Source organism: Pseudopipra pipra, chromosome 2 (assembly GCF_036250125.1).
Source record: "Pseudopipra pipra isolate bDixPip1 chromosome 2, bDixPip1.hap1, whole genome shotgun sequence".
Classification (NCBI taxonomy): Eukaryota; Metazoa; Chordata; class Aves; order Passeriformes; family Pipridae; genus Pseudopipra; species Pseudopipra pipra.
In genome coordinates this window covers 30,523,750-30,548,408 of record NC_087550.1, presented here as the reverse complement: position 1 = coordinate 30,548,408, position 24,659 = coordinate 30,523,750, and the positions used below count along the sequence as shown (strand labels likewise).

Below are 24,659 nucleotides of genomic sequence, written 5' to 3'. Positions count from 1 at the left end.
CTCAAGTCCCCTGATCATCTTCATGACCTTCTTGTTTCAACTGGTTCACGACCTTATGTCGGAGACTTCAGAGCTAGATGGAGTACTCCAGGTGGGATCTCACCAGAAGAGAAGGGGAGAATGTCCTCCCTTGACCTGCTGTGGTGGACCTGCTGGTTCTGATGCAGTCCAGGGTACAGTTGGCCTTCCAGGCTGAGAGTACACATTGCTGCCTATATCCTCCTTCCTTGTGATATTGATCTCTCACTTTTTCCCCAAAGGCTACTGTGTCAACTCTGCTTTGTACCATGTTTCTTTTGAGATTGCAGGGGTTTGTTACAAATACCACAATACTGATAGCAAGCAATGAATGAAAGGTCCTCCAGATCCACTCTTACCTCCTCTGTAATGCGTTACACACATGGAAAAAAACCAAACAAAAAATAAAAATAAAAAGTACCTAAAAACTTAGGAAATTGTCTCTGCAAACTGCTAAATGTTGTCTGAGATGAGTTGACTTGGACATACCATTTTCCCAGTGAAGACAAGAGCTCACAGTGTTTCTGTACTTCCTTCCTTCAGCCATATTCATGACACTGATAGCTCACTCTAACATGCTGTGTTACCAAAACCTGCCTTCCTATGGATCTGTGTCTTGTGGTTGATTCTCTAATGTCCATTAAGGCTTGAGGTTTTGCTACAGAATTTCCTTCTGGACAACCAGTAAAGGTTTTTTCCATTGACTATGGACAGGAAATCTTTAGCTGTAGAGTACCTTCAAGGTCTCCAATTTTTTGTCAAAAGTCATTGAAATTGTACAACATATTCAAAAATACTCAGGAAAAAAAGAAGAGGACTGAAAGGTTAGGCAGGCAAAGACACTAACAGGGAGGCTATTGCAAAGGTAGCATGACTGTAGAGTACTTCTTTCACTAGGAAACTAGGGCAAACAGCATTTTCATTGCTTTTTATTATGTCCTGCTGTGCATTGCCATCTTCTGCCTGCAAACATCAAAGAGCCAGTGTTGTAGTAACCACCCATGACATGTGATGCTGAACAGGAGGAGATGAAATTCCCAGTAACAGGAGATCTATTTCTATCTAAACTACCCAGGCAATAACACTAGAAAAGCATTTTAGAAAATGCATAACATAATGAGAAGCTGAGCAAATGTTTTCCAAAAATTCATTTCCACTCCACCCTAACAATTGCCATCAAATCCTGACTTTTTTTTCATTTTGGTGCAAAACAAATTAAGCTTAAAATAAGGTCTATATTACATCCTGAATGAATATGAAAATGTTTGCATTGAGACCTCTATCTGCATGGGGTACAGCAATGGGCTTATGGCCGAAAAAATAAGACTGAGCAGATGATATAACCAACAGATGGTGACGTTTCATAGCATTGTCCCTAGACAGTCCCACAGTTCCAGGAATCACTATGCAGCTTGCCGAATCACAAGATACTGAGCATCATTGGTAAAGGGAAATTGCTGTAGGGATGTCAAGGAGCAGAAATGATGAGCAGTCCTTCCTTGGAAAGAAAGTATGCTACAGAGGGATGTATTTTGGTCCTGTTGCATGTTACAATCAGTTGTGCTATGAATTATCTAGTCCCCCAGGTACTTCTACACCTTCCTTAGCCAAAACCAGCAGATAAGTCCCCCCTTTACAGCAGAATTGCAGAAACATTTAATTTAAGTGCCACATTAACAGGGACAACCAGCAGGAAGTTCTTGAAAAGCTCAACTGATACAATATATATACTTCCTCATCTCAGATCTTCCCTCTAACAGTGGTGAAGGGATGGATGTCACACTGTTTATGATGCCATGGTGTGCTGAAATGGGAAAATTTGGTTGCACATATTTCTGTTTATTAGCAGCCTTCTTGAGAAGACTGTTCAAGTCCTTTTCTCCTGATCCCAAATTATTTTCCCTTGGACTTATTGGTTTCAGCTGGACTCACTGTTTCTGTCCTGGCTCAGACCTCTCAGCCCAGGAGGCACTCAGTGAAATGTCAGTAAGTCAGTCCTGTGACTGGATGAACGGCAATGCAGCCGGGCACAAGGTTTCCATCACGTATCTTGGAAGAGGTGATTGTGAAGCTGCAAGCCCCACTGAGCTGGAACAACGAGAAACATTGAAGCAGCAGCATGAACTGTGACTGCATGTAGGATCCTCCAGCTTGTAGTGGGGCTGAGCAGCTCCGAAGACATCTGGATGCAAACACATACACGCATGGTTTCTGAGTTCAATCTGCACTGATAACTGGTAAGGTCTCTGGACTTTGATGTAAACACAGTCTAATAGCCAGAGCATTAAATACAAGAGTTAGTATCCCTTCTCACACTGGCTGGAATTAATGATGATAAATAGAGATGTCCCTGATAGTCATACAAAAATCAAATTCTTTTGGAAAGCTGCTCATTTCCTGCCTCCTTAAAAACAGCCTCCTGCCTTAGAAAGAAAATAAACCAACCCACAAAAAGTCTTCTCTATTTGAAAACCAGTGTCAAAGAGGCTGTTTGAGGGCAGGACCCTTTAATATCTGAAAGGCCAAAAGACTCCCAGAGGAAGCTGAGGAGCACCCACGCAGAGGGTTATATAGGTTACACTGATCACATTGATGGAACAGTGTATCTGATCCACTGTCTCCTCAGAACAATTCAAATGTCCTGGTGGCTAAGTAAGCATTCTTAGGTGAGGTGGGTGAGACACTGAATGTCCAGACCACCCCAAAATCGGGATTCTTGTTCAGCTGCTGAAATTTTAAGCTGTTTAACCTCAAAAAAAATCTGCACAGTCACCCAGGCTGGTTGTCACTGGTTTTAATTTGACCAAATTTGAGCATTGCACATTCAGGGACTTGGGCAGCTTCACACATGATGTGTTTGAAGAGCCTTCCTCCATCAGCTGAGGCACTAGTAACTGAGATCAAAGTATCTAAAATAGTCATGAACCTTGTTGATACACCAAGAACTGAACCTGGTATCTGCAGGAATTGCATAGCATCTGTCACATGGCAAGCCATGTCATCACAGACTTACGCAGCTAGGTCTGAAGGAGATTCTCTTTAGTTAGGAGTGGCAGGGGGGCGACTAACACACATCCATCTTGTACAAACAAAACCATTTGAGACAGCAGTGAAGCTTTAAAGCAAACAAATCAACTCTGAACAGTGCAGTGCCAGTAACTGTAGTTCCAGTCTTGAAGTGTGCTGAAGCTGTGGCTTGGTTGACTGCTTGTTGCTCCACATTGTTTGTTCAGGGGCAGCAGTGGGGAAGGTGTTAAAAGCTACCTTAGTCCCATGGGTGCTGCAGGCTACAGGGAACATCATGAACTAGCAATACCGGGGTGATGGGGGACCAGCAGTCTCTGTGGTCATTTTGCTGCAGAACATAATTCGTTTCCTGGCTTTCCTGCATATGGCCATCATTAATAATAATCACTGATTATTCCAGTTTCTGATTGAACACAAGACACTTGTGTGTGCAAAATGAGACAAAACTATATTGGCAGACAATCTAAAGAGATAAAAGAGAGAATTGTGTGGGTTTGTTTGAGGATGTGAGTCTAGAAGAGTGAACTAGAGTTTAGTTTGACTAGTCATCTACAAATCACACCATGTCATTTTTACTGCAGCTGAAAACATGCCTGATCACTGTTGCTTTCCTATGTTTGAACCCTACTCTTTTCGAAGTATGAACTGCATTTTGGAGTCAGACTTATAAAGGAAGCCAATAATTAACAAAATTATTGCTAAATCCATTAACTGCAAAAACATCCTCCCAGGTCTTGGCAGTTGCCCACCAGGATCTTATCTTCCCGCACTATTTCATTTTGGCAGAATTTTCAGACGTTAACTGCTGTGACAAAGAACAACACATATTGGCTGGAATACCAGCTCTTTAGACCTTGTATTCATCACTTATAAGCTTTTACCACAGCTAAAACATTTAATTTCTTAATTTTACAGTAGTGATTTGGACAAAAATATCTGTGAATGAGAGAAATTTGAAAACTTGGAATAAAATGCAACCAAGTTTTGTTCTGGGTCAGTGTTGTTTCTCTGACATGTCAATAACCTGTAGGATAAGGTGTAATGGATAAAGTGAACCTTTCCTAACAGGCCTTCTCAGCTTTTAGTGGTGATTTTAAGACCTTCTGAGCTAGAGTTTGAATATGGGCAACACTTTATGCACAGCTACCATGGATATATGGGTTTTTATGCCCTCTAGAAGCAAATTTCTGTGCTCTAAGTGAAAAAGAAACATACTGTTCCTCTTTGTTTTAAACCTGACACCAGGAACTTCATCAGAAGTTCCTTCATCACCAGTGATGAATCAGACAATCATCCGCTTCTCTGCATTACTCATGGTGGTACAGATCATGGTCTTAAGAGTAGCCTAGGGAGAAAAATTCACCTGCAGATTACCTAACCGGGATTTTGGTAACTCACTTCCCCTCCAAATGATTATTGTTATTTATATTTTGAATTTGGTTTCAAATCAGCTTCATCCAACTTTGCAAAAGCTGCTGCTGTTCTTTATTTCCAATGAAATATTTGGATCAAACATAGCAACAAGAAGCTGCTGCTATTATTATTTAGCAAATAGCCCAAAACTTTGTTTTCTATCCAAGCCTCTCTCAGACTTTGAAGAGTTTGGAAATCTAATCCCACACCGAAGCTTTGCAAACAATCCCTCTCTTTAAAACGGGCCAAGCCACAAAGTCAAATCCAATCCTGCCGAACCTTCACATTGCTCAATACTTGTCATGAGCTCCAATCACTGCTGTCTGTTTCATCTCTGTTATTCATTATTGCTGTTATGTTGTGCCTCCCCCTCCCTGTATCCATAAGAAAATGCATCAGACAAAAACTGATGAGGTTTTCTAATATTGCCAGTGGCGTTATTGCAGAACTGTAGTCATTACGTACCTTGAGGCTTATTAGAAGCATCTGGAAAGTTATGCGTCAAGGGTGTCAACAAAGGCCTCTGAGATTTCACCTTCTTCCTCTCAGACAATTTTCTTTTAATTTCTTTTGGGCAAACAGCTCCAAAATACCTCTGTTTCATCTCTGGTCAAAATATATGAGATAAACATACCCCATTTATATTAAAAATTTTTCTTGCTGGCTTGTTTTTTTGTGTTTGGGTTCTATTGTTGGGTTTTTTTGGGGATTGTTTTTTTTCCCTCCAGAATTGCACACTAAAAATTTAATGATCCTTTGCATACATTATAGACTTATATGGAGATCCATGCTGCTTTAAAGTTAAGCATAAATGTTTGCTTCATAAAAAATTGCTCCAGAGGTTTAGAATGTCTGCAAAACGACTCTCAGCATGGGGCAATGATAGCCAGGAGTAGGCATTTATCCTTTGCTCTTTAGAGATGTGACCCACTTTAACCAATGTTAAATGGAAAGCCATCCACTGATACAGGCAATAGGGTGAATTAAAAAACATAATCGGTGTCTGGTTCCTACATATGTGCATGTCCTTGTTTCTTTCTGCCTTCTTGGTATATGAGTTTCCAGTTCTTGTGGGTTTTGGGTTTTTCTGCTGATGGTTTTTGAGTTTTCTTCAGGCTTCTGGAAAGATGTGACATCTTATTACTGGTTTTCCATCAATCTCTTTGGACTATGTTGTTTCATCTGTTCTTCTAAGGAGTATTCTTTACCTCTGCGGCCAAATACTACTGCTCAGACTGTGTCCAAGACAAGAATGCTAGGACAGTCATCTCTTCTCCTCTTCCAACTCTGTTCCTTCCTTCTTCCCTTATTTCCTATATCCAGAGTGTGCCATGTTCAAGTTCCTAATCAAACCTCAATGTTGCTGGTAAGCCTGAGCCACAAGCTATCTTTGACGCCTCCAAAAAGACCCAAAACCCTCAGCGTGATGTGTTTGCCTTCATGAATCACATTCACATAGCATGGAAGTCTAAGCCAACACTGCTGAGCTCCAGGCTTTTGATGTCTACTTTTGTTCATCATAAAGCCAGTTCTCTCTCCTGGTTCCCCTCTGAACTAAACTAAGTGTCACAAAGATAATTGAGTATAAATACACAGATTTTGACACTGTGATGGTGCAAATTGAAATCTAGTTAGCAACAAATTTTATCCTCCTTCATTACTATGACTCATCTTTGCTTAGTCACTTCTTGGTGTCAACGGTTCCTTTCCCCGGAACAATGTGTCTTCTGCCCTGGAACAAGGCTTACTTGATACGAGGTGGGTGCTGTGACTAGACATGTCCACCCAGCTGGAGTGTTCAGCTCCAGGAGTGAAGGTTGGAAAAGTTTTGTGCAAAACAGATGTTTAAATATGGTCCTTTCTCCTACTGCAAAAGTTATATCACAGCAGAGCACAATCCTTTCTGTATTTCTTCCTGGGAGCTCCTTTAGCATCAGCACAGATGTCCACTCAGGGGAATTAGTTGCTTTTCTTCTATTTACGTTTTTCTGCCAGACAATAAAATAATAGGGGTTAGCACTAAACAAACCCTGGTGGAGATGTATATTTTACAAGACTTCAGAAACACAGAATACTAATAGACATAGATAAAAGCCTTGTGGGAGACCACACCCTCTGACCAGGGAGTGGAGACAACATTTTGTGTTCTGTTCCTGGAATAACACACAACAGGAACACCAGTGAAAAATGACATGTATAAACAGGGAACAGGAGACACAAATGTATTTCCATTATCATTTTGACTTGACTCTATCCACCCATAATTCAATGGCTGTTGCCATAACAATGGAGTACCTTACCATTTTCCTGTCTTTTTCTTTGTAACACCCACATGAGTTGAGGAGGGATTGTCTATGCATTACAGACAGGGAATGAGGCATGGCAGGAGGAGTTTTAGCAGCTAATTGAAGTGGTGGGTTCATTTCGACACCTTGGCTCACAGCAAGGAGGGAGTCAGAGGCATCAGCATCCTAACCCGACACACCCATGTCCCAACGTCTCCCTGTTTGAGAGGGGTAATTGCAGATGTAAGGTGTCCCACAAGTTAAAGGGACACTAGGTAGAGTGCTAAGAGACAGAAAATCTTGGCTAGAGGATGTTTTCACATCTCTGGAGGATTTCAAAGTTGAATTCTGATCTTACCACATCTCTAGTTGCTCAGATATGGTAGTACCTGCGTGCCTGTGTATACTTGGACCTGGAGCCACTGTCTCAGGGGCATTAACTTGTGGTGACATATCTCCATTAGCTCTATCCACTCAAGCTAGTCTGTGGTGGGAGATTCCTTTCAAATCCCCTCTTTCTAGGCAACTATGCCATCTCAGCCCCTCGCTGTAGAGCAGCAACTGAACACCAATTACCATGCACACACTGGGCCTTCAGATTTGAAAGGACAAGATAAAACACTGTATGAGCAGTAAATTAAAGTAATTCCCTCAGTGTCCAACCCCATGCCATCCAAAACTCAGCAATTAGCATTTTACTTTTTTTTTTTTTTGTAAAATCTTTTAAGATGATCATTCTGGAACACAGGCAGGCTGCTTGCAGCTGTAATTTGCAGAGGGAACCTCTCATTTATACTCCTAGTCCTGTGAATCTAGTGTTTATGCTGGTATATGAGCTGGTTACTCTCCCTGGCAGGATGGTAGGCTGATCATCCAAATGCACATGGACTCACAGGCATTACCATAGACCTGAGCTATCCACCTCTGGTTTTCCCCTTTGAGCCTGTGCTTCATAGAAGCATAGAATATTTTGGTTGGAAGGCACCTTAGAGATCATCTAATTCCAACTCCCCTGGCCATGGGCAAGGACACCTGCCACTAGACCAGGTTGTTCAAAGCCTCATACAACCTACCTTGAACATTTCCAGGTGTGGGGTACCTACAATTTCTCTAGGCAATGTGTTCCACTACCCGCAGTCAAGAATTTTTTCCTGATGTTTGCTCCCTTCTTGCATCTCCATTCTTGTCCACTGCATTTGACCTCTCTTCTCCTAGGTGGTTTTCCTCTCTGACCTGTTTCTCTCCCATCTCACCCTTCTCAGCCGCAGTCTTCTCTGGTGCTTTCTGGTCACTGCAGACTAGCTGGTGCAAGCAAAACAGAGCAATGGTAGAAGGGCAGATCAACACTCCCTCCCCTCACTCCCTCCCTGTAGTTCCTTTCCCTTCTACCTACTGGGACCAGAAATGGGATAAAATACCTGTTCTCCCTTCCTCTCCTCACTAATGAAGAGTGAAAAGCTTATTGCTCAACTCCACAATCTGCTGCGGACATGGGAACACATCCTGGCATCAACTGGAGGGTTCAAATCCCACAAGTGCTGCTGCAGGGGACATGTCTGCCATCAGACACATCTGGGAGGGGTTTTCTTGCAGCTGAAGGGCTGAAAGGAAATTTTAATGGATGTCAGGAAAGGAGGGAAAAACTCAATGTCCAAGGCATTTTTGGAGAACCTGGCTTCTCAACCAGTGGCCATTTCTGTTTATCCAGAGACCACTCCCGGGCCAGATACCCAGATCCACTGCTTAGGGTGCTGGGCCACTCATCTCCCCCAGTTTTATAGCAGGGGCTTGCCTTGCATGCACAATGTCTTGGCTGCACTGCTCTGAAGAGAACAGACTTTATTCCCGTCTCCCAGTGCAGCAGGATGGTGGCTCCACTGCTATTCAACACAGAGCACTGTGCGAGAGGCACAGGAGACCAGGCAGACTAAACCATCTTCCACCCAGCCACTGGGTTCAAGCAACAATTTAGTCATGGCTGAGGGCATTCCCGTTCCCTGGAGGAATGAGCTGGGTGTTTTTCAGACACCACGCTTCATTAAGTGTTTTTATAGCATTACTTTTCAGCTGCAGGGTGTGGTGAGTGGGGGGCTGCAGCTCTGACGTGCTGATTAACGCAAGGACTATTACGCACAAGGTCCGATGAGACCCAGCGATCATCTGAGCAGGAAAGAACCCTCAGAGTAACATAAAATCAGGATTGGTTATAAGCTTGGCATTTGGGGAGTCCTCTGAACTGTCTGTCATTCTCAGACGTTCACCACTAGGGAAAATTAATTAAAACGAGGTGCTGAGAGAGGCTTGCTGCTCTTCTCTCCAGAGCAGCTCACAGCTTAATTGGAGAAACAACCATTTTCAGCGATGTAGTGGAACAACAGAAGCTCTTTTGGACAGGAGGTTCCTCAATATGAAAAGGAAGGCTGAGGACAGTGAAATACATTTTACCAGCACTGATTTTTAGCAGAATCAAAATCCTGCTAGTGATGGTTTAGTCTGGATGATGAACTGGCAAATCACACTTACACATGGTAAAAAGTGTGACTGGGGTAACAGAAACCCCCTCCCGTCGTGTTCTCCTGTTTTGGTTGCAAGTGCTTGTGCCCTGCAGAAATCTCTTTCCTGGAAAAAAAAAACCCTCTCTGACAGACCAGATGCTTATGCATCGTGTCTGTTTCCAAGAGAGCTGATTTTGGTGGGATTTGAGCTTGAACAGGGGATTAGAGGGCAGCCCAGGGACCAAGCTACCTCAGCTGAGTTGCTTTCCAGTCTAACCAGTTGGAAAAGTGTGCAGTCTACCAGTGAAGGAGCGCTCTCTCGTGGACTACGCAGAGGGTGAGTAGAGCATGTGTCAGCTGTGTTGGATCGGAGGTGATTAATAAAGAAAATAAAGACTGTGGAAGAAAGACATGACATAAACCAGCATGGCAGTTAAGTGCAACCAGATGTCAGGTTGTTTTGATCTTCTCCTTGAAGAGCTAAGGAAGAGGGAAGACAAATACCACCCCCCTCCATTGTAAGAGCCACTTCAGGCACCCGCTGTGCTGCTTGAGGCCAACTGAGATGAAAGGTAAGGTCCAATGTGTCACATACCCCTGCCTGGGGGCTGTGAATTGCAGAAGCATGTAGGACAGCTTGCAGCAAGGCACAGACATGCTGGTTTTGCTCTAACTTTGCTCGCATTGAGGTTTTGGCAAAGCAGCCAGCAGCTGAGAATGGCAGCTGGACCAGAAAACTTCAGGTAGGTGTGTTTCTGCCCATGGTTGTGAGAATGTGAACACAGAAAGGAAAGAGAAACACAGATGATGAATGAGAGGAAGAGCCTGTTAATTGATATATCATGGTTTGCACAAGGATGACAGCCACACTTATCTTTGCTGGGTGAGTGAAATGATTTTCCTATGGTCTTAGAAAAAGTCTGTGACAAAGTATGATAGCCTGAAACAAGTTGTTCCACCTCCTAGAGTAACCTCCACCTTTTTGGACCTGCCTTGCTGAAGAACATGCAATTTATTCTGTTCACATTGCACCCACATACCCATCTGCATCTCATGGCACAGGAGCTTTCAGAAACTAGAAGAGAATCACAGAATTGGAAAAGTCCTTGAAGAGCATCAATTCCAACCATTAACCTGTCACTGCCAAGTCCACCATGTTCCCAAGTGCCACAACTACCTGCATTTGAACACTTCAGGGATGATGACTCCACCCCTTCCCTAAGCAGCCTTTTCCAGCACTTGACAACTCTTTCAGTGAAGAATTTTTTCCTAACATAAAGTCTAAAGCTGCTCTAGTGCAAATTGAGTTTATTTCCTCTTGCCTGTAGCTTGTTACTTGGTAAATAGCCACCAGAAACCCCCAGAAAGACAGATAGAGCCTTTTCCAGCCCACATCCAATACATGGAGCTGAGCTCTATCAGCAAAATGCTGATACTTACAGTAGCATATCCTTAAATAATTCACTGTAGTATGCTTACATGCTTTACTCTATGGAAGTTCCTCCCTTGAACTCCTCCTTGGATTTCAGTCAGAGGATAATGCTCAGAGATTGAGATAGGATCAGGAACCAGAGTTTGATACTGCTGTGGATGAACATCTTCACTCCATCAGCTGAATACCAATTAAACATTTACATCACATATATATTATTATTATTATGTGTTATGTAGATATTATATATGTTGTAATATATGTTAGAACACGTATATTATCCAGATGGAATTCTAATGGCCTATTTACACTGCTTCTTGACACCCTTTCTGCCAGTCAGCCAGATATGAAATCATTTGGCAGATCCCCATCTAAATTACTCAATATGGGGTAAAACATGGCTTGCACATATGTCTACAGTCTTAGAGAAGAAGCAGAAGTGGCAGCTCTTTGCTGCGTCTGTTGCATTATCCACTCAGTATTTCAGTCACTCAGAATAATGCTGATCCAGCTGCAGGCTTGGAAGTGTTTTGTGCTCTTTAAAATGCAGGAAAAGGTAATCCAGGTTCCAGTGTCTTATTGTGTAAGATTACATGGTCTGCTTTAGAGAAAGCTGCAGAAGGTAAAGTGGTAGAAGAAAGGAGACAACAGCTATGTCCCTATTTCACAGCACAATGCTGGCAGTGCTAGTAGGAAAAGGCATGCTGCCCTCCCCAGTGCCTTGCTCCTTCTAAATCCACCAGAGAAGAAGGCAGTCCTAGAACCTGGGGAAGTGGTTTCTCACCAGACTGTTCTGTTTTGCCCACCTTTGAGCATTGCAAGCCTCACAAAGACACTGACACTGGTTTGAAAGACCAAATGAGAACTTCCCTGACTGGGGTGAAGTCTGAGCTGAAATCCATGTGAAATCTCTTGGTCTCTGATGGGAAGCAAAGGCTAATTAAGCTGGAACCATGGAAAGTCAGAAACAGCCCATCAGAGCCACAGACAGTTTAGGATGGGGCTTTTCTGACCTGCCTCTCTCCCTGCAGTTCTCTCTATAGATGCCTGCAGACCTCCATGCTACTGGGCAAGCCTGGTGGTTCCCTGTTTCTCCAGACCCAGATGTTTCTCTTTTTCTCTCATAGCTCTGAGTATTCAAGATTTCAATGCTGGCTTGCAGAGCTCTCAGCAATGACAGGTGTCCTGTGTCTGCCACCCATGCACAGCAGCACTGGAGGTAACAGAGCAACACACCTTCAGCGTGAGAGGCTTATCATTATCAGCTTAGGATATGTAGGTCATTAGGGAATTTTAATGAGCAGAGACACTTTCACATCCAAAGAGACAAAGGTATTATCAATTCCCTTAAATGGGCACCAGAGTAGATGAGCTGCAGCTCTTGGGACTCTTCCTCTCTTCATCCTGGCTGAAATAAATTGCTCCATGAAATGCAGCAATGCCATGCTGATCCCTAACTGTTAATGCCCTGGCTTAAAGTTAAATTTCTCTGAAGGTTTTTCATTTCCAAGGAGAACATGCTGTTTATTTGTCTCACTGCTTTGGAAGGTACCCTTCGTGATGGCCACCCTGAAAAGCTATACCAGGACACAGCAGGCTGCTGATATTTAAAAATGTCTGTCTGTCTTCTGTGTCAGTGCTTATTTTCACCAACAGTTTTGATCTGTTTTTCTCTCCTTCTCTTTGAGGGCATTCTGTACTTGCCCTGCTATAGCATACCATGCTGTGCAGCAGCAGCTAATGGGGACTTAGTGAGGTGTTAGCCTGGATGTGCATGTTTCAGATGAAGGGATTAATACTTGGGGGCTTGTTTGGGTCTCCTGCAGGCAGCACATTTGAAATATGGCAATATTTACACTGGGATTTATCCTTTGTCTTGCTTCTTTCAACATCTTCATTAAATTATAATTCCATTAAAAAAATCACACTGTTGGAATGAAGATAGATAAGAGCAATTGATTATTTTATTTTTATTCTCCTTTCTGTGGTTAGTTGAACTGCAGGTATTGCTGTTTGAGGGGAAGTTAGGACCAATTGCTTCTACAATCCCAGGAGGCAAAGAAAAAGTGGCATCGGGGTGTGTTTTACTCTGTTATCTCTGGTCTTTTCTGAAGAGCTAAAGCATGTGTTTAACAGATGTGTTACTCTAGCTGGGTCAACTGAATTGGAGCGGCACTACAAAATAACCATCTGCAACCATTCATGTGATTTGAATGTCCCCTGGAAACAGTCATGTCAAGGGTTGTCTTGATAAATGACAATTAAAATGTAGGTGCGCTCAGAAACTAGGTACATTGACCCTCATTAAGTTTTGTTCAGGCTCTGGAAACTATGGAAATATTTCCTTCAGAGAGTGAGGATCTTCAGAAAGGCTTTAAATACAGTTTTAAAAAATGCTAGTAGAAATTCCTACAGATTAGATTTTCTGTCAGTCTGAAGTAGGGCCAGTTAAATTCCAGTAAATTGAGCAGGCACTGGTCCAACCCTGTAGATGTGGAGGGAATTAGAGGGAAGGCTGGGACAGACCATGGGCTTTTCATGGGAAAGGGCTTTGCAGGGAGTCAACACAGCCAGGCTGCAGAAAGGCAGTGACTCTCCTGCCACAACGCAATGCAAACCTGTTGCCAGACACCACTGCTAGAGGATATATATATATATATACACTTATATATACACATGTATATGCTTTATATATATATGTGTGTGTGTTCTTTTTATATATATATATATATATATATATACATACATACATATATATATATATATATATATATACATAAACACACACAAGAAGGATGTAGACCTGTTGGAGTGGGTCCAGGGGAGGGCCACAAAGATCGTCAAAGGGCTGGAGCACCTCTCTCAAGCTGAAAGAGTTGGGCCTGTTCACCTCAGAGAAGAGAAGGCTCCGTGGAGACTTCAGAGCATGTTCCAGTACTAAAGAGGCTACAAGGGACATGGAGAGGTACTTTTGAGAAGGGCATGGAATGATAGGACAGAGGGAAATGTCTTCAAACTGACAGAGGGCAGGGTGAGATACGTTTATAGATTAGGAAGAAATTCTTCCCTGTGAGCGCAGTGAGGCACTGGAACAGGTTGCACTGAAAAGCTGTGTATGCCCCTTCCCTGGAAGTGTTCAAGGCCAGGCTGGATGGGGCTCTGAGCAATTTGGTCTAGTAAAAGGTGTTCCTGCCCATGGCAGAGGGGTTGGAATGAGATGATCTTTAAGGTCCTTTCCAACCCAAACCATTCTGTGATTCTATGACTCTATGAAGGGAAGATATATATCTATATCTATATCTATCTATCTACCTACATATGTAACTGAAGCAGAAGAGATGAAGCCATCAGGTTGCTGGAGGCTACCTGCTAAGACCTTCCATCTACCCAGGAAAGTTCATACCTAGCTCATGCTGTATATTAATTAATTAGTTAATTCATTGATTTATTAATTTTCTGTAACTCCTAATTATGGATGAAGTGGCCTTAGAAAATGGGAATATAAGAGATTACTGCACATTTTGCAGGAAAAATTATAAAGTGTCTGTTGCAGCAGAAGAGCTCTCAAGCAGGAGAAGTTTGGTGCTGGGAAGCCGAGATGCTGACAGAGAAGAGATTTATCACTGAATGGACATGTGTGGAGTCTCTTTCTCTACTCCTGTATAATCTTCTGTGTAACATCTGGCAGATCATGCAGAGACCTTGTCTTAAAAATGCTGGCCTAAGTTCTACATGATAGATGCCTCCTTATAACAGAAGCAACACACCTCTTCGGTCTTGTTTCATTCCACACTAAAAAGAATATAAAGCTTTAGGTACATGCATTCCCCATGCAGCCTAGTGTAGACAGCTAAACTTTTGTGTTCTCAGTTTCTAAACATTTAAATTATTCTGCTCTACCACCAAATAATGACTAAATGTTTGGGTATTCTCATGAAAGGAAACAAATTCTCTGATAGACAAGATTAAAGCTGGAGGAAGATACAAGACCACAACTGAGTGGCCTGTGCTGTGGTTTAGTATCCAAGTTTAAGTCTCTCTAGCAGACATTTGAAACTCAGATACTTAGATAAGACTGTAAAACTGGATATTTTCTTCAAGCTGCCAAAGATGCCAGAAGCTAGCAAAGACCTACTGGGACAGAAGATATTCCAGTGTAATTTCCTCCATGGGGTTTGTAAAACCTTGGTCTAAAGGAAATGCCACTTGGTGTCATACTCAAGCTTTATTTTAGGGATAAATGCCAGTTATCAGATCTGGCAGGATCTGATGAACCACTGAGGTTATGTGGTTACTGGAAAGTTTGCAACATAGCACAGGGTAAGACATCATGCAAAACGTCAGCCATTCATAAGTCCACTGACGCATTTGGAAGTCTTGTTGCCATTTACTGTGTGCAGGGTTGGCCAAAACCCATCATTCTCTGCCAGAGATCATGGTCTACCAGATTTACAGTGATTATTTCTTTTTTCTTTCTGTTTCTGGTGGTTTTTTGTTTGGGTTTTGTTTTTCTTTTTTTTGGCTGCAATGTGTTTAAGTTGTTTATTTTTTAAATACCTAAGGAACGACAAGCTTCCTGAATTCTACAAGTGCTGGTTGGGTTTGCTGTTCCCCTCAGGTTTTCTGTTAAGGCCATCAGTGAAATTGTAATTGTCACTGACTGTACTGGTTTTGGCTGGGGATTTTCCACAGTGGATAATGGGGGCCTGTGTTTTGGATTTGTGCTGTACACAGGGTTGATAATATAGTGATGCTTCTGTTATTGCTGAGCAGTACTTGCACACAGCCAAAGCCTTTTCTGCTTTTCGTACTGCCACAATGACTAGGAAGTTGGAGGTGCATGGGAGATTGGGAGGAAACACAGCTGGGACAGGTAACCCAAACTAACCAAAGGGAAATTCCAGACCATATGACATCATGCTCAGTATATAAAGTGGGAGGAAGAAGAAGGAATGGGAAGGACATTCGGAGTGATTGCATTTGTCTTCCCAAGTGGCCATTACACATGATGCAGCCCTCCTCTCCTAGATATAGCTGAACACTCGCCTGCCCATAGGAAGCAATGAATTAATTCCTTGTTTTTCTTTGCTTGTGTGTGCACTTTTTGCTTTCCCTATTAAACTGTCTTCATCTTAACCCACGAGTTTTCTAGCTTTTACCCTTTCAGTTTTCTCCCTGATCCTGCTGCTAGGGGAGTGAGCGAGTGGTTGTGAGGTACTGGTTGCCGGCTGGGATGAAACCATGACACTGAGCTGCTGTGGCTGATTTCGAGGCTTCTTCATGCTGGCCAGTCTTGCAAAGCATATATCAAACACTCAACTGCTTTTGGATTCCCTGCCTATGAGACAGACCTGCTTGATATCTTTATTCCCAGATAAGACACCTGGCAATTTCTACGGTTGATCCAGACATTGATTCAGACACGTCTGAAGTTTTTTTGAATTTGACATATTTGAAGAAAAAAGCATTTAAACACATTGGGCAAGGGCTTTTTCAGTTTCCATCTCCTTTAGTACCTGGTTTTAACTTGCTCATTAAAAGTCCAGCTTTGCTAAGCCTCATGTGAAAAAAAAAAATGAACAGTAGCCACTTCTTAGGTTGAATCATAGCTGGATTCTAAGAGGTTTGGAAACATCCCCTGGAAGAGAAGTGTTCCTCTATGTATTGCTGTATAATGAGCTTCTGGAGATGAGGCTATCAAGTTAAATACTCAGGTTTTGATGCCTAAATAAATACGTGTATAAATATCTCATCTGGTGTTATGAGAGTGTTTCCTGCCAGCTCTAATATTGACTATCCCATCTACTTACAACATCATATATTCCACTAATGCCAGTGCTAGAGACTTCAGATCTCACAGGCTACGACATCAGTTTCCAAGAAAATCAAATAAATCTAGCCATTTTGGGAAAGAAATGGACCCACTGGAACTTGACTCTACAGGACTCCTCAGGGATGACCTGTTGCCGCTCTGAAGCAAACCAGATAACCTGGAGAAAAAGACGTTCCAAATGCTTGACTGTAACTTGAAAACAGGACAATATGGCACAGCAGAACACTCCTTCCTAAAAAACCCAGTACCACCAAAACCATGGGATATCAAATCCTTCCTGTGCTGCAGGGTCAAGAAGGTGAGGTCAGGTTGGGTTGACATCAAATAAATCAAAGTCACAGAAAGGACAAAATGGAGAGAAACTTCTAAAAAACAGAAGGATAAAGGTTGAGTAATGCCAGGCAGTGAGGCTGGAGTGATAATAAATTGTTTCAGTCTGACTTAACATAATTTTTGTGATCGAGTCATAGGTCTGGCATGTAAACTCAAGTGGTGATGCTGTCTCCCTAAATACCTACAAGTTGACATCCCGCTGAAAGTTGATACTGAAAGAGAAAATTAGTGTTACATAGTGATTGTGTCTACATCATAAAAAAATTTAAAAGAAGATTAATTGCTATTTTGACATAAAATAGTAGATGACGACCCTTCTTTGGTAGTGTTTTGTAGTAGAGCCTCTGAGATGTGATTTTTTTTCCCAGTGCTGTTCAAAACCTCTATCACGTTATCTTGAAGAAATAGAAAAATCATTATTTATGTAACTCGCAAATTGGTCTGGATCTCTCATTAAATGGAAATATTTTAGAAACACCCACTAAACCATATGGGTTTGTAAAATCTAGGGACAAAGAAATCATACCACACTTTCAAAGCAGATGTTTGCATTAAGGAGAGCAGAGAAGGGCTTAAAAACTGTGTTTCTGCAGTGTTCATCCAAGCTATAGAATTAAAGCGGAGAAAAATCAAATAGGTGATAAAAGATGTCATCACTCCTATATTCAGCATTAAGGAGTGAGGCTTACTAATGGATACTGCTTTTAATTTAGCAAAAAGAAAGAAAATTAAAAATGAATGTTGGAAGAGCATTGCAAGGATGGAATGCTGAAAGCATCCTCTATGGCAAAAGTCTTAACGAGCTGTTTATTTATTTTGCTCAGAATATGACTAGGATGTGAGTTAATTATGGTGTGCAAATAGTCTACAGGGAGGTGATATTTTTTTTACTTCCTGGTTTTTGTTTCTAAGGCAAAGGCAGAGTGAGAACCAGTTGCAGGAAGCTGAAGCCAGACACACTAAAAGCTAAGTGGGTATTTTTAATGTTGAGGATAATTAACAGTTGGAATAATAGACAAAAGAACATGGTAGATCTTCCAAGGCTGGAGCTTTTAATTAAGGCTTGGAGGATGTGCAGAAAGGCTAATGTGAGCGTTGCCATGCTGTACTCTCTCAATTTTTTCTGTAATCAATGGAGATACGAGACTTTTCTGCAGGGAGAGCAGAACAGGAGTCAAGCCTTTTCCCTGTCTCTCTCTGCTGACAGCAGAGCTTTTCCAGAGAAATCAGCTTTATTCAGTGGTACCCCCTGGTATAATTCATTACAAAACATATTTTATTTCCCAGATGCTGAAAGAGCTTAGAGGAGCAGCAGCTCCTGGGAGGCTGCTTGGCTGGGAGGCTGATGTGGGAGGTCAGACAGAGAGATTAGAGCACCCTCTCCTGCTCTAAAAATTAAAAGCAAAGAGAAACAGCTGTGGCTTAACTTATTTCTCTTGGGAAATATTATGGTATTCACTTCAATGAGTATGAAGAGTGCTGGGAATTAATCTGTTGGTATGCAAGTAATGCAGTATTGCAAAGAAACCTTTCCTCTGTAGTGTGGTTGTTGCAATAATGATGAGCTGTAGATGTGGGGGGGAAAAGCAAGGTTTTGGACACATAGGCAAGGTTTTAAACTTCAGTGTTAATTTCAGCCAGATGGATAACCTAAATAACTTTGGGGGTTTTTTTTTTGTCTCAGCTGCTGATTTACCTTGCTTTTTTATTAGTGAACCAATCAGGCAGTGCCAGGACCTGAGAGGACTACCAGGACTTGTTTTGCAGAAGGAGGAGTGTTATCCCCTGTCCTGGGTACCCTGAGCAAAGGAGAGATTTGGCAAAGCCATTTGGGATAACCAGCTTTTCCTGTGGAGGACGGAGGATTATTATTACTGCCACAGTTATTACTTGATGGCAGGAGGGTCTTTTCATTCACTGGCAAACAAGAAGCAGAAGGAAAGGGAGACAGAAAGTTTTCCACCCACTTGGCTATGGAAATGTATGAATTGTTAAGGGCAGAGTAATTACACTAATGAATAGACCACCAATTTCTTAATCTTCCATTGCTGTATGCCTGACCACATATTTTTCAACAGATTAGGTTTTAATGCTATAAAGATGCCCTAGAAGTGAGTCACTGGAGTTTTGCAGCTACTCCAGGAAACTTTGAGACTGCTGATCTGAAGTGGAACTAAACTGTGCAGGCCCAGTGTTTATACTGAAAGAAATGAGATAGCAGTGAGCATATGATATATGGATAGAGATATAGGTATATCTGTATATGGATAAATCAAACTTTCAGGTTCAAATAATAAAAAAAAAGGACTTCTAATTGAAAAATCTTTATTTAATTTTTTGAGTAAAACCTGGTGACAAACCATAATGCTCTAGTAGCATACAAAGCAGTGTTCTGAGTTTAGGCTTGACATTAGAGTGTGTTTTAGGCACTTTCCAAAGATGAAGCTATTTGATAGTCCCTGATGACTGTCTTGAGCTGTAACAGTCCTCAATGAAGCACATGTCCAGGAACCTTCCTGGATCTGGGCCTGTGCAAGGAAATGAGTGAATGGGAGGAAACTGATGAAATTAACGGAGAGAGCTGAAGTCTTTGGGGCTTCCCTCAATCGTTAGTTATGAAGAACTGCTCTTGAACACTCACCAATGACATGTATAATTTATATGAAGTACTTGAAGTTAATACTGCTAGAAGGTTAAATCACAAATTATTCCCTCTAGACCACAAGCGCTGGTCCTCTGACCTCAGCTAAATTATTGCAGGGGGCTTCCTAGCTAGGACAGGCATGGAGACATCTGAGGTCTTTGCAGGATGACAGTTTTATTTCCAGGGTGTCTGGGAGTGGTTCATTGGAGGGCTCAGCTCTAGGGAGGTATCTAGAGAACCCAGAGAAATAACCAAGAATCTTAGAATCATAGATTAGTTTATATTGGAAGAAACCTTTAAAGGTCACCTAGTCCAACACCCAAGAAGGCTTTGATGCAAGCGTGTGTCATGATGGGTACAAAGGAAAACACAGGAAAAAGGAGAACATAACACATCAGCAGAATGGTAAAGCCAAAAATCAAGTATTCTACTTACCCCAAACCTAAAATAGCTCTTATCTCAGCTGCTTATAAGGCAGAAGAGGAGCCATCTCTCCTGAGCTGCAGAGACTTAAGGAGCTGTTCTGCAGGGGCAGATCCCAGGAGCTAAATCCCACTAATCCGAAGGTAGAGATTTAAGGTGCTATCCCTACAGTTAGTGAGTTAGATAGGAGTACATCTCTGCACTGAGACAGTTCAGCGTGAGGCAGCCTTGGACCTTTGCAAGATCTTCATCAAGGAACCAAGGTCTTGGGACGTTATGCCCCAAGTTGTGAAGCCCTCAAGAGGAGGATGGCCCTCACCAAAAGTGACCTAGGAAGTTTTTGACAAGGCACAGAGGGTCCCAGAGCACCCACCCAGCTGGAATGGCCCATGCACACAAGAAGTTGATGGAAGTGGGCATCAAAGCAGGGGAAGCTGACTGTGCATCACCTATCCTTGTGATGGTACCCACACCCAAGGACAGCCACTGCTGAGAAACTGCTCTGTTAGTGGGTGGCTCCTTCTGGAGGTCTCCCTCCATCAGGCTAGAGGACCTGCGAGTGCATTTACAGCACACATTGCATTGCAGTGCTCTGTATTGCGTGTCTCAGCGGCTGAGGATTCAGGATACAAGTACTTTTCCAGTATTGAACAGGTAAGCTGATGTAAGGGGCCTGCTATTTTTAGAGCACAAACTTGCTGGAATCAGCAAAGTTTTTTAAGCCATGGGGTGACACTGCAGAGAGCTGGGGAGCCTGTTGTGGCTTTGCTATTTCTGTACCTGGCTGCGAAGGGTTAGATGGCTATTCCAAAAAACCCCTCTATGGCTCCTCATATTAAACCAAGAGTATTTTAAGCCAAGAGCATACTCAAAGTTTTTAAACTGATAGTTATATAGCAGTTCTTTATCCAAATTCAAACAATAATCCTACTTTTCCCTCATTTTCTGATTACCTGTTTATCCACCTTTCATTTTGCCAGGTTTAAGAGTCTCTGCTACGGGTTGTTCTTGAAAAACTTTTTCAGGAAGTTTTAAAATCAAATGCATGTACATATGTATCCCTAAGTATATGAATATAAGGGTCTATGTATGTGTATGTGTGTGTATTTGTCTTCATATGGGCTCTAATTAATATTCAAAACTCACTGTGGATTTTTGGCAAAAGTTGATGGCTTAATGTGTTTCACTTTTTTATTTTCTTCTACGGGTGTTTGTGTGATTTTGAAATTATCTTTCTTAAGAACCAAACCCACAGTGTATCCACAAGTTGTGCTTACTGCTGCAAACAAAGCAGACTCATTCTTCACTGCCTGGTGTCAGAATATGTTGCAAAGCATGTTAAAATATTTATGTAAGTGTGCATTTAAGGGTTATGGCACATCTGACACTGGCTGGACACTTCTCTGCATGATCAGGTGGGTTGTGTGGTGCATGTCCACGTGCCTGTGCATGGTTTTGGCTTCTCACAGACTTGCACCTTGAGAAAGGTTGTGCAGTTTGTGCTGCTGTGTATCTATCAGATGTATCTACGTGCAGTGAACAAATATGTACGTTGAAAGGCGAAAGTAATCTACTTTCCTTCCAGCCACTGGTGATGCACTGCCTGGCTTCCTCAAGAACTTGGTGCAGATCTACCCACCTGTAATACAATGTCGTTTCTCCTACGGTGCCCTAACAGCTTCATCTGGGTGCTGTCGAGGCACATTAGCTTGCATCACCTCAACACTGGAAATTCATTCAAGACATTTTTCTGGGCTCTCTGGTGGCCGCTGTTTGAAATAATCCTACTTTGCTCTCCAGCACATTGTTCTGTCTTTAAAATTGGACTGCTTGGACCCTGGAACTGTGACCCCTTCTTTTCCAAAGCCTTTCCCCATGTGGCTGCCAGGTTAGCTGTGGGACGAATAAGCCAAGATCCTTCACTAGATCTTGGCCACAGGCTGGATTATGTGATCCTGCAAGAAGAATGTGAGGCACCAAGAGCTCTGGTTAGATTCATTGACTTTGGAAAGCTTTCCTCAGCTTTCATAGGCCCTCTGAACCCTGGCTTCTGTGAGGTGGCTACACATTTAGGGGCAAACTGGAATAAAGCTATCTTCTCATGGATGTGCAACAATTATAAGCTGGATTCCACCATCCACCACCCTGTATTTGCAAGGACTCTACCCTCTCCAACCCACGTTTTGTTTACAGTAATGAAATATTTTAACTGGGCTCATGTTGGAATCATTGCGTCCAGTGAGGATATTTGGATGTACACAGCCAATGAGTTAGCAACTGCACTCAGGAGCCAGGGGCTACCTGTAGGCATTGTTACATATGTGCATAAAGGAGAAAAAGGCATTGAAGACACCTGGAACAAGATTAAAGAAGTTAATGACGTTAAAAGTAAGTGCTTTAAGTCTCATTCTCTTTTTTTAATTTTTTTTTAATTATTATGATTTTCTCTAGGGTGGTACTGCATTGTTATAGTTTAGAGAATGGAAAATTTAAAGTGGTTTAAATCAAGAAGAACTTTACCTCTAACCTTAATGGAGCCAGGTCTTCACGTACAAGAGCGCTGGACATTTTGTATTTGATGAAGATAGAGCAAAATAGTCTCCTACAACATGAAAGATTAGTTCCAGCTTATCTGAAAAAAATGATACTTAGTAGAGGGTTGTCTGTGCTTGACTTGTGCAAAGAGTAGTTTATAGGAAGGTTTTATATTAATAATGATTTGTATTCTGGATTATCAAAAATCTTACCCTTTGACACGGTGTCCTTGTTGCCTGTGTTCAGTGAAGATATCAGAAGTGAAATTCAGTGTTACGCAACAGTCTACTAAAGGACCTTTGACGCACAGCTTGTAGTAAGGAACGATCTTCTCTCTGTTGAGAAAATGGGTGGGGGGAAAAGTCCTGTTTTTCTGGTTCAGAGCCTCGTTAGGAAATCTGTGATGGAGCTCTGATCCTGGATGTACACATCTGCAGTCATCATTGGGACTCCAGTGAGGATGCATTTTAGCTGACTTTGGATTTTACATCAAAGAATAACAAGGGTAGCAAAATGTTGTCTAACTTCAAGTTTTATCAGTACTCAAGTCTGTGCTTGAGACCAAATCCACCTTGGGTGGGTTCATCTCCTCACCATCACAGCTCTCCATGTGAGTTACAGATGATGGGCTCCTTTCATAATAAATGGAGAGAACCAGTCCCTTTTCAAATATCATTCATTTAACCAGCTTAAGCTCTCTGCTACAGTATGGGATGAACCACTGTCAAGAAGTACAGGTTTCTTTCCTGTAATTCAGAAACCTGAAAATACTCTTTTTCATTTTAGCTTCTACTTTTCCAAGGATACTTTTTCTCCTAAAAAGAGACCACAGCTACTCTAGGGATCCTGCTCTCTCCCAGTTTAGTAGCCATCAGGACTCCTTTGCAACTTTCCTTTCACCATTGCCCTATTCTTCTTCTATCGTTGACTTAGTCTTGAGATGCTATCTTGGATCAAATATCAGGAGTGGTTCCTTTCCTGAAGGGCCAGTGAGCACCCAGGAAAGCCTGTTAAACAGATACACCCGTATTTCAATTCTCCCACCAGACATGGGGACATTGGCTCCATGGCATTTTGTGGGTAAAGAAACAGACTTTGTGACAGTCAAGCATGAACCAGATGTTTAAACACAACACAGAGTCCAACTTAAAATCTGTATATTTGGTGACAGGGTGAATGGGTGGAGGTTGGACATTGCTTGCAACGGTGTGGTGTCCGTCAGCTCAGGGCACACAGAGGGAAAGCTCAAGTCTCATGGTCAGTGACAACAATGACCATAACTACCCATCATGTTAACCCGTGCCTCACTTCTGTCAGAATTTCTCTCCATTCTTTCTTCTTTACAGCTCCAGAAATATGTACTACTCACAACCTTCTTTACTAGATATTGCAGACCTCCAAAGGCTGAACAAAACAGGTGTAGCTCCCAGCTTCCTTGACACATAACATAGGAATCTGACCTGTAGTAGTCAGGAGTAGAGTAGTTCAGACAGCTCTTTTATTGGGAGGGGAGGGAGCTATTTTGTGTTGAAAACCCCACATGGATTAACAACAGTCTCTACTGTCCTTGTGTTCCAGTTATAGTCCTGTGCATGCATTCTGTTCTCATCGGAGGGGAGGAACAGGCCACCTTACTTACAAAAGCTCTGGAAATGGGACTAGCAGATGGAAGATACATCTTTGTTCCATATGACACTTTACTGTACAGTCTTCCTTACCAAAACAACTCATTCAATGTCTTTGATAATGACAGCAAGCTCCAGGAAGCATATGATGCTGTGCTGACTATCACACTGGAGTCTGGAGAAAGGACTTTCTATGATGCATTCAGGGAAGCTAAAGAAAGTGGTGAAATAACCAGGGATTTGGAAGCCACACAGGTAAATATTCTTTCTCTTGGGCTTTTCTGGGACCTGTCAACAAGAGACATGAGACAAGCAACCATGGCTAGGCTTCGCGAATGAAGATTTGGGAAGGGCTCTACCCACATTTGTTACAAGCGCGTTGGTGGCTAAAAAAGCCAATATGAGATAGGCATGTCCAGTTGCAAAAGGCACAGCAGAAGGACTCCTGAGGTGGTATCGGCAAGACATGATTCTTTCTGTGTTGTCTTTTCTCCTTGAGAGTGATCCTGCGTGCGTTCTCAAAGGAAGCAGCAGTGTTATAGATAGAAGCAATAGTTATAGAGAAAGCACAGGGGAGAGTCAACCCAGACTGCATG

The 24,659-nt window shown here is 42.2% G+C and overlaps 1 protein-coding gene across 1 annotated transcript in view; it reads left to right on the top strand.

The window, feature by feature from the left end:
* The first annotated feature begins 21,546 nt into the window (after positions 1-21,546).
* The window catches only part of GUCY2F (guanylate cyclase 2F, retinal), a 38,709-nt gene continuing 35,596 nt past the window's right edge, over positions 21,547-24,659 (top strand). The window contains exons 1-2 of the mRNA XM_064642174.1: positions 21,547-22,291; positions 24,017-24,318. Coding sequence (XP_064498244.1) covers positions 21,553-22,291; positions 24,017-24,318 — 1,041 coding nt within the window. The 5' untranslated portion in view covers positions 21,547-21,552. The remainder of the gene's footprint in view (positions 22,292-24,016; positions 24,319-24,659) is intronic.